The 10,021-nt window shown below is 39.8% G+C and overlaps 1 protein-coding gene across 2 annotated transcripts; it reads right to left on the minus strand.

The window, feature by feature from the left end:
• Positions 1-1,264: 1,264 nt before the first annotated feature.
• COIL (coilin) lies at positions 1,265-9,064 on the minus strand. Of its 2 annotated transcripts, none has more exons than XM_034790287.1 (7): positions 8,780-9,064; positions 5,838-7,035; positions 5,136-5,222; positions 3,833-3,880; positions 3,147-3,216; positions 2,064-2,152; positions 1,265-1,483 (listed from the first exon to the last, which is right to left on the minus strand). In XM_034790287.1, the coding sequence occupies exons 1-7, from the start codon at positions 9,031-9,033 to the stop codon at positions 1,391-1,393; spliced, it is 1,839 nt and encodes a 612-aa protein (XP_034646178.1). In that variant the 5' UTR covers positions 9,034-9,064; the 3' UTR covers positions 1,265-1,390. The 2 variants fall into 2 exon arrangements, with proteins under 2 accessions (XP_034646178.1, XP_034646179.1); XM_034790288.1 differs by having other exon boundaries at positions 8,803-8,935.
• Positions 9,065-10,021: the final 957 nt, after the last annotated feature.

A 10,021-nucleotide genomic window follows, 5' to 3' on the forward strand; every position in this document is an offset into this window, starting at 1 on the left:
GTTTGCAATTTTTTTGCAGAAATGAAAAACAATCAGCAGTTACCTAAAAAACACAAACTTTTGGGGATAAAACTTATTTGGCTCAAAAATATCTTACTAGTTTTTTTTTTTTTACTGTTTCAGTTTTCAACTACATATAGTTTTTCATTTATTTACTATCCCATTTTCTGAATTTTAAAAGTTAATATTGTAACACAAAACAATGCCAAATGAAAACTAACCAAAAATATTTGAACTGATCATGTAGAATGTTAACATATTTTTGTATGTTCTGTATTTACACAGTAAAAAAATCAGAGGATATTGTAACTCTAGACAATGTTATAATATAGATAAGGCAAGTTCTCTAACCCAAATAGATTACAAATCTAGATAAGCAGCCTATGACACAGAAAATATTTCAGGAGTCTGTTGTATCTAGCTGTTTTCTTATGTTGTAAACTTTGGTCTTTGGGACAAGGATCATCTTTATGTGTTTATGTGCCATTGTGCTAAGCTACGTACAATCAGGCCTCCAAGGTGCTACTACAATATCAATAATGAAAAAAGCAACAACAGAGTATGACTGGAAGATAGTGAATGAGGCAGGATTTAAGGAGGAAAGAGAGGGCACTCAGCATAGGACACTGAAACATATCAACACAAAGGGCAACAGAACAGTTTTTTAAAGAAGTGTAAACAGATTAATACACATAGGAGGCAGCACAGCCTAGAAGTGTTGGACTTCGGTGTTCTAGTTCTTGTTCTGCCACTTGCTTTACATATGGTTTTCAATTTTGCCATCTACAAGGGGAGGATACCTACCTACCTCTCAGGGGTAAAAGGACTTAACATCTATGAAGCCCTCTGAGATGTTCAGATGCAAGGTGCTACAGAACTGCAAGAAACAGCATTTATGCCAAGTCTTGCAGCAGTGGAGGAAGATAGTACATGAGAAGTGGAGTATGTGTATTGTTAGCTATCTGACTTGTGATGAATTATAAATGTTATTTTAAGTTCTCCTTACAGTAAGTTATCTTTGTATTGTTGTTATATTGCTATACCCTTACAGAGAATAAACTTAACTGGAGCTAATGATTTTAAAGGAATCCTATATTTTACATCCATTAGCAAGCAATTCCTAAATATGTAACTCATGGCTGTTTGGCAGAAAAACTGCTGTTTTATTTAAAACAATTTAAAAAAAAGAGAGGCAAATGTACTTTTCTATATTAAATACACCAAAATTCCCTTTGAAAAGCTGTATTTACAGTTCCTTATACAGTTTCATTTTGAAATTGTTTATTAAAAAACATCCAGTGCATTTGCTGTCTTCAAAACCAAAAGAAAGTACTTTACAAAACAGTGAGTCCATACAACTATTTACACATATGGAAAATGAGTTCACATCTTAGAGTTTCACGTTCTCGGTGGTCGATTCATTAGGAGGAGAAAGTTCAACAATCAGTCTTGGTTCAATCAGTGCACCCCAGCTTTCAGTTATCTGAAACAAACGTATAATATTTAGCATGGAGAGAAACAGGAGATTCTTTTATTGTCTATATTTGTGCTAAGAAGGTACATATCAGCTATGCATCTAAACAAGAACTACTGTATAGTACGAAGATCTGTATGGTGAATCCCTACTCTGCTTTCCCAATACACACAGAATTCCACTGACATCAGCAAAGATCCACACATGTAGGGAGAGTAAAATACCAGATGAATAGACAAACTTGTAAAAACTGAAGTATGCTAGACATAAGATTGAATTCTGTTATATTAAGAAAAAAAGTCTTCAAAAAATTTTGTTCAGCAAATTGTGTGTATATACATCTGTACACCTACATAGCTATTAAATGAGGTATAATGCTGAAGTAATGATTGCTATAATATAAATATACACCAATCATTATAAAGAAGCAATTATTTTTTTGTTTTCGCTCATTTTCATTGAGACGTATTGACAAATCGAAATCTCATTAAAACAGGTAAGTTCCTTAGCTGCAATGAACAGTCACATACAACTGATACTATTCCAACTGTGCATAGCACACAGCCAAGCAGTTTAAAGATTAACACACCTTCGTATCCTGAGAAACAGCATATTCTATCACTTCAGCTCCATCTGCAGACTCGTACACCAGATCAAACTTTCCTGGCTCTTTCACCACTTAAACAAGAAAAAACAAAGATTTCCAGTTAGTTTTATATAAATGTAAAAGTAAACATTATTTGTATAATAAAAGCTAGTCAAGTTCATTTATTTAATCAGCAATACACATTACAACAAACACTGTTACAATCATTCACTCCCCAGTGGTTCAATGAAGCAGTTGAGCAGTAATGACCATACACTACTCTGTGTTTACACTACACTGTATCACACGAGACAGTATCAACTCATTAATCTGTTTGCGGTAGGGACCCATTTGTCACTAGTGTGTGTGTGTGTGTGTGAGATGACCTAGTTCAACCCCTTCCAAATTACAATACCAGTATCTAGTTAAGATCACACAGTAAAAAGTCAACATTTGCCAACTCAAATCACAAATCTCGCCTGATTTAAGAATAAGGAAAAACTATGTCAAACTCAGATGTGTGGCAGCTGTTGATAAATGCTGGTTGTTAAATGGCAACAGCTACTTGCATTCATAATTTCAATCAAGTATTTGAGATGCACTCCATTACTTTGTAAGGACTTAGTCCTACACCAGATAAAGTCAATGGCAAAACTATTGACTTCAAAGGACTCAGCCCTAAAATTTCTTCCATTCACAAGCACGTCTATTCCATTTATTTTCATTTAACCATTTTAATCTTTTGGATGATACAGTGCAGTTCCAATGGGACATTGTTCACTTTCTGGCTGTGAATAGTACAACTCAAAGTGAACTTTGTATGCATGATGCCACACCTGACAAGTCATTCGAGTATCCAAACCTGCTTGGCAATATGTACAACCAACTTCAAGACAGCAAGCAAGTGCCATGGATTTTCTGTATTTAACATACTATTTTAATCTGTGGGAAATTTTATGATGTTTGAGGTAATGCTGAAAAAATGTGTCTGAAAAATTGTAATATATTATCTTACAGATGTTTACCACTGCAACAGAAATTACTTTAGATATTTACATACTGACTTCTGGAGTTACAGATACTTGCCTGCTGAAGATGAAAGAATCTCAAGCTCCAGCTGTTTGTTATCAGCATTCCAACTGATTATTTTTCCCTCCTTCAAAAAACAACAAAAATGGTCCTATGGTGAAGCATAGCAAATTTGACAAGTATTTCACATTACATTACAAGGATATGCTTGAACACAGCCAGAGCACATATTTCTATTTGATGAAGTCTTTTATCCAGTTCTGAAAAAATCTGTTAAAGTATTAAACAATTAACTTTAAAAAGTTTTAAATGAACTGAAATTAGTAATACCAATAACCCCAAGTCTTTTATTGCTACATTAATCCACAGTGACTGTGGCAATCAGTCAGCTATAAATCAAGTTCTTTGAAACTGCTACAAAGATATGTTTTTAGTAATTCCATGAAATGTCTTGACAACTTCAAACAAATGTGCCAAGTCTTTCAATGTTCTTTTGCATCCAAAAGCTTGGAATTTTTCCTCACATTTTAAATTGTTTGCTCTTAAATCAGCAGTATTGTTTACATGTGTTTTTCTATTGACAACACTTTAATATTTTGAATATTTATATTGGAAATAATCTGCATGGTAATATGAGGAGTGGGGGGGACTATACAATGCACAGAATTATAAAATATCTAAGACTCCCCCAAAACCTTGTCTTACTCACTATAGTATTATACATACATTTTTTGAAAAAATACCTTGTAGTCAGATACTTCAGGAGTGTAATTTTCAGTTAATTCCAAAAGCTGTTAAAAGAAAAATATAAATCATTAAAAGACATGAAAAATTGTATCTCCTGCTTCTGGCCCTTGCGGACCCACTTACTATCCAGCCTGGGCCCTATCATTGAGGGGAAATGCATAAGAGCTGTGCATTCTGCTCCTAGACCCTAATGCTTGCCCCAGCTAGTATTCCATGACTGATTGCTCCAGTGGCTTTCCATTCAGCTTGGGCTTCAAGAAGAGATCACTGTGACTCCAGTTTCCTCAGCACCAGTGAGTTTTGATTTTGATTTTGGAAATGAAGGAGCATTATTTTTATAGCAAATTTTGCAATGATGTCACAGAAACACCATATAGAAAGAAAGAGTAACTTAAGAGGATTTTCATAGTGACTTTATTTTTGTGTGTGTGAAGCACTTCTCTCTGGGGTGGTCTTTAAGGAGTTGTTCGTATCACAATAGCTTTTCCAAGGAAAAGAGGCGTTCTGGGAAGGTTCAAAGTCAGCTTGATTAACTGAGGCTTGACTCACGTGGTCTGAGGGAAGGATCTATTATACAGATTTGTCTACGCATTCCTACTGAAATTGAGGTGGAGATGGCGAGTATGACATTTCTTTGCTTATGTTGTCATTCTATTAAGTTAAAACAAAATAAACTTAAACGCACTAGTTCAAAAGCTTTCTAAAATAGAGGCATCAATTGATTCCTTTCAAGTTGTGTCTTTAGAGTAAGACAATTTGAAAATATATGCACAATCAAAACTGTAGCAGGTGCTTTTATTCAAGAAAATACTTGGTTAAAGAGATTAATGAATAATTTTAGAGCTACTAGCAAATACAAGGCATACCAGAAGGCTTAGAGGGCTTTGAACCAGTCAGAGTTCCAGATTTCTTATAAAAAGATTTAGACAAAAATGCCATTCACCGATGAAGGTGAAAAGGGGTTCTTTGGATACCCAGTTCTTATGCTAATGGTTGAAGGCCTAGCTTTATAGTTCATCTGGAAAGGTTGTGATGTCAATCCTACTGGGACCCATTTTTCCTCATCTAACTTACAAGCTAGGGGAACCAAGGTTAACTGCGTATCAGGATAAATGCAAACATATTGTCTGATACTTCTAGAGCAAAAATCACTAAATAATGCAAGTTTGAACACTGCAACATTTTCGGATGTCACAGCTAAAGTAGCTAAAGTAATAAACTGCAAAATTTATTATACTGGTACATCTGAAAGAGATCTGAGACATATGACTAACACTATATATTTTAGGATTTCCTTACCTTAAAGGCAATTTTCCCCCCTACTTGTGGAGGGGCAGCTAATAGAGGTAGTACACTATAGTCCCTCTTTGGAACTTCCACTGGATTCTGTAAAATAAACATTAAACTTATTGATTCAATTACTTAACAAAAGCAAATAAGTAATATTAATGCTGTATGAAAAAAACCTCAAAATCCATCACACAAACCAGCATCCAACCCAAAAGGCAGAGCACAAGCTATGTGTATAATATAAAACAACAGTATTTTACAAACACTTGTTCAGGATGTGAGTTAGCTGTCCTTAACCATATGAACAGTACAGTTGTATTCTTTACACTGGGCTTATTCTTATCTTTTTTGTTTTGTTTTTACAATTTATGCTCATTTGATGTGAGAGGCAGTGTTCCCTGGTGGATAGAGCACTCAGTTGGGACTCTGAAGACCTGAGTTCTATTCCCAGTTCTGGCACTGGCCTGTTGGGTGACCTTGGGCAAATCACTTCTCTTCACTTCAATTTCCTATCTGTAAAATGGGCATAATGATATCGACCTTCTTTGTTAAGTGCTTTAAGATCTAGTGTTGAAAAGCATGATATAAGAGCTAGTGGTATTACTGTGTTTTTGTATATTCAATTACTAACATTTTAGTAAGAAAACTATAAATTTAAAAAAAAAAAAATCTTTAAAGAAATGTGTTATAAGGATATAAATAGTCACTCACCTGGATAACAACTGAAGTGTTTTTTGCTGCTTCATTTAACTGCTGCTGTTTCTGGCTTTCACTGCTGTAGTTGAAAAAGATTCTATTGCTTTCTCCTCGGCTTCGACCCCGGCCCCGGCCTCGGATCATTCCACGACATCCACGGCCCCTATATCCTCTCCAGAAGAAGTTATCCTCTCCTCTTCCAAGTCCCCTTCCAAAACTGCTAGGGTTTACAGCTGGTCCTTGATTGCTAGTTGGCAACTGTTTATCACCATTTCTTACTAAGGATTTATTGAAGCCAACATTTGCTATGGGCTTTTTAATAACAAATGTCTCTGAATCTGAACTATCAGACTTTGAAGAGGTCGTCTTTGCCTTGAGGGACTTTGACATAATGTTCACAATTGGTGGATTTTTGGGCAGCAAATTTCTCTTTGAGTTACTGCTTTGCTCCTCCTCCTCCATACTAGAGTCAGAATCTGAACTCGAGGACTGGGGTTTAGCTTTTTTACTAATTGCAGTCTTAGGGGAATTTTCATCTTTAGACTTTGCAGTAACTTTACTAGCAGCAACAGCTTTTATAGCAGAATTTGCAGCAAGCTGGGCTTTGTCTCTGGGTAGGGTTGCTGCCACAGGTTTATGTGAGGATTTATTTTGTTTCATATCCATTTCACTGTCAGATGATGTGCTGGAAGAATCACAATCTGAAATTCCCCCTCTCTTTTTGCTGGACTGTGCTGCAATGTTTTTTACTGTGCTGCTTTTACTAGGACTCAGAAGGAAACTGTTGTTGGCCTTTTCTAAAACAGTCTTTCCTTTAACTGCCCTTGTCTTTCTCTGCTTAGCATCCTTTCTTTCTGGCTCCAGCTCTTTCTCCCCCTCTGACTTTTTTTTAAGCTTTTTGGACTCATCTAGACCACTGTCATCCTTACCTCCTGTGATACCATTTCTTCCATTCACCACTTCTTTTCTTTTTCTTTTCTTGGACTTTTTCCAAGAGTCTTGAACATTTACAGAGTCCTCTTCCTTATAAGAAAGATGTTCAGAATTCTGTTTCTTCTTCTTCTTTTTCCTTCTGTGTCTGTCATCTTCACTTTTAGACTCTCCCTCTTCATCCAACTTTTGCCTGTGTCTTTTTCTCTCTTTTCTTGATGAATAAGTGGTACTGTTACCCATCTCATCATAACTATCTGCAACTACCTCTTCCAATTTAACTCTGTGAAAAAGACAAAGAGAAACAAGTGTTCAGGATAACTAGCAAATTAATATCTCTTTCTACATGTTGAGTTTGAAATGGTTATTAGATTATTGTCTTTTAGAAATAAGGATGTCACAGTCTGCAGGGAACATGAGCTGCACTTTCCTCCAGTATTTAAGAAGCCTTGTCTTGCACCCCAGATTTCCTCTAGCCACACTTGTCAAACTGTTTGGTCTGAGGCACAGACTGTAGTAGGAAGAGAGCCCTGAGACATAAGCCCTTGTATCAAAGGCCTGGTATGAGGCAAAACCTGCTCACAAAATCTGGCAAAAACAGGGCTGATATTGCAGAAATACACATTCCTAAAAAGTGCTAGTCACAAAGTACTCATGCAAACACATCTCAATATCAAGTGGTACGAGAACATCCAGATATCAAGAATGCTACAAAAACATTCCCCAAGGATAACAGGAACACACTGACCCCTCCTAAAAGATAAGGTCAGGAAGACAGTACGTAATAAAAATGTTTTGATCAAACCAATGTGTACAAGGTGATGTGTGATAACTAGCCACGTCAGGGGGCAGTAACTAACTATGTCAAATGGGCAGTACTAACTTATTTGTATCAGAATATAAAGATATGTATCAGAGGGAATTCACTGAACTGGTCCATTGTTACAGGCATACATGTATTAGTGGTCCGGTAGAGTCTGCAGAATGCTAGTGCCATGCTTCGTCAACAATGAACCTGGCTGGGTGCCTTCGTCCCTTAATGAATCTTGTGGTCATTGGGCAGTTCACACAAGGTTTGTCGTGCCAGCTGTCTACACAGGACTGGGGCGGCACACAGAGAGAACACACACACACAGCCAAACATCTGTCAACATCTAACCACACCGGCTTTGTAGGACACGGCAGGCCTGCCTCCAAAATCTCAAGATTTTAAGGGTATTTCCAGGCAACAATAAAGATGCTTTTCAAGAGAGAGTTGAACCTAGGCTACAATATGACCAGCTGATATGATTTTAAAAGTATTAAAAGGTGTCTGCGCAAGGGGAAGAGGGTGTTCCAAATCCTGTTAGCTATTTTCAGAAACAGGTTTTCCCATCCACTAGGCAAGAGCGGAGCGGAGCAGCCATGAAAGTCGGGTTGCGAACCCTCCAAGATGGGCCTGGAATCTCTAGGAATTAAAGATTATGTCAGGGGATGAAATCTCCAGGAATACATGTAACCAAACTTGGCTATATGAAAGCAACACGGCAGAGAACAGAGGAGGTGCGGAGAGACGACTCCTGGTTGGGCTCGCTGCAAAGCAGAGATTTGAGTCTCAAGGCCCAGGCTCCTCCAGCCACCTGGGGACCAGCCGAGTTTCCTAATAATAATTTAAAAAGCCCCCCTCTCCTATGGCTCCATTTTTTTGTCCCAGCCTAAAGCACCACCTTGGGCCAAGGCAGCCTAGGCAGAAACATCAGGGGCATCAATCTCCCACGGGGGAAACTGAACCGTGGCCAGAGATGCCCCCACCAAGAGTCGCTGCTTCCGCCCCTCCCCCCTCGGTGCCTGAGGGAGTCTCGCGCCCACCCCACCCCCCGCTACCCGAGGGAGTCTCGCGCCCGCCCCCCCACCTGAGGGAGTCTCGCGCTCCCTCCCCCCTCGGTGCCTGAGGGAGTCTCGCACCCGCCCCACACCTGAGGGAGTCTCGCGCCCGCCCCACCCCCCCGCGACCTGAGGGAGTCTGGCGCTCCCTCCCCCCACCCCACCTGAGGGAGTCGTTGTCCCGCACCAGCCGCGCGCTCTCGGTCGGGGGCAGCAGCGCCCCCTCCAGGAAGAGGCTGAGCTGAGCCCGGCGGCTGAAGCCGAACTTTTCCCGGATTAGGCTGATGAGGTCGGTGACCAGGCGCACGTGGCTGGGCTCCAGCAGCAGCCAGCACAGCGAACAGCCCGGGCTCCCCGGCGGCGGGTAGTCGAAGAGCAGCCGGAGCCGCACAGGGCCCCCTCCACCGGCCGCCGCCATCTTGGACAAGGAGGCCGGAGAGGGGAGGGATGCTACGGTACCCCACGCGGGACAAGAGAGGCATCACTCAGCAACTTCGGGTTGCCGACGCCACCTGCCGGCAGCAGCGGCGAACTACAGCCAGAGAACAGTGCATGCTGCGGCAGGGAACGGCTGGATTGTCAATCACTCTATCACAATCGTGTTCATATTGATCACCAGTAATTATTGTGAGTGTTATCGACTTTGGTTTTGTGACGACTGTGGAGCTCAGCGCAGGATCAGGGCCCATATTTCCAAGATTGTTCCCTGTTTCCCCTTTTTCATAGTGACATTCATGAGAATTTGGGCACCGAGGAGCGATCTGAAGAAGAGCTCTGTGCGGCTCGAAAGCTTGTCTCTCCCCTCAACAGAAGTTGGTCCATGAAAAGATATTACCTCCCCCACCTTGGCACAGAGGAGTGTCTGTTTTAGACCCTGATCCTGCAGCTGGCTATGCATGGGCATTAGAATATGGCTGGGTGGAGCCAGATGCAGGATCAAAGCCTTAATTATCATTTAAACTCTCTGTTCCCTTTTATCCCCCCAACACACCCCTTGTAAAGTTAATCATGTAAAACAATTCTGCTCTTAAGTTCTAAGCAGAACTGATATTAACATCTTAAATCCATGAGATTGATGTCAGGTTTACAGGGTAGAGCCCTATGCATATGTGGAGTCTCGTTAACTTCAGTGGATTACTCACATCAGAAAAATTACTCTTGTAGATAAATGTTTTTGGTTTGGGTATCTGCAAGATAGGAGCAAGGAGTTCTTATAGAAAGTGTCAAACCTGAATACCATGAAATGAGAAGCTGAGATGTGTGGACATTAAAAGAGAGAGAGAGAAATATTTTCTTAGGATTATGTCTCCAGGAAGAATGAATTTGGAAAACCTAAATCACTAGAGAAGTTGTGGAAACAATGATTGTACATCCTTTTAGCACACACAAATCACTCACTGATTTTA

This window comes from Trachemys scripta, chromosome 14 (genome assembly GCF_013100865.1).
Source record: "Trachemys scripta elegans isolate TJP31775 chromosome 14, CAS_Tse_1.0, whole genome shotgun sequence".
NCBI classification, from domain to species: Eukaryota; Metazoa; Chordata; order Testudines; family Emydidae; genus Trachemys; species Trachemys scripta.

Bases quoted from the DNA above. Each gene is read 5' to 3' on its own strand.
- COIL (XM_034790287.1), bottom strand. From the start codon at position 9,033: ATGGCGGCGGCCGGTGGAGGGGGCCCTGTGCGGCTCCGGCTGCTCTTC. The intron at 3,881-5,135 runs GTAAGGAAATCC...TTCTTTTAACAG, and splicing joins GGGGGAAAATTGCCTTTAAG to CTTTTGGAATTAACTGAAAA. The intron at 2,153-3,146 runs GCAAGTATCTGT...TTCTTGTTTAAG, and splicing joins GATTCTTTCATCTTCAGCAG to TGGTGAAAGAGCCAGGAAAG.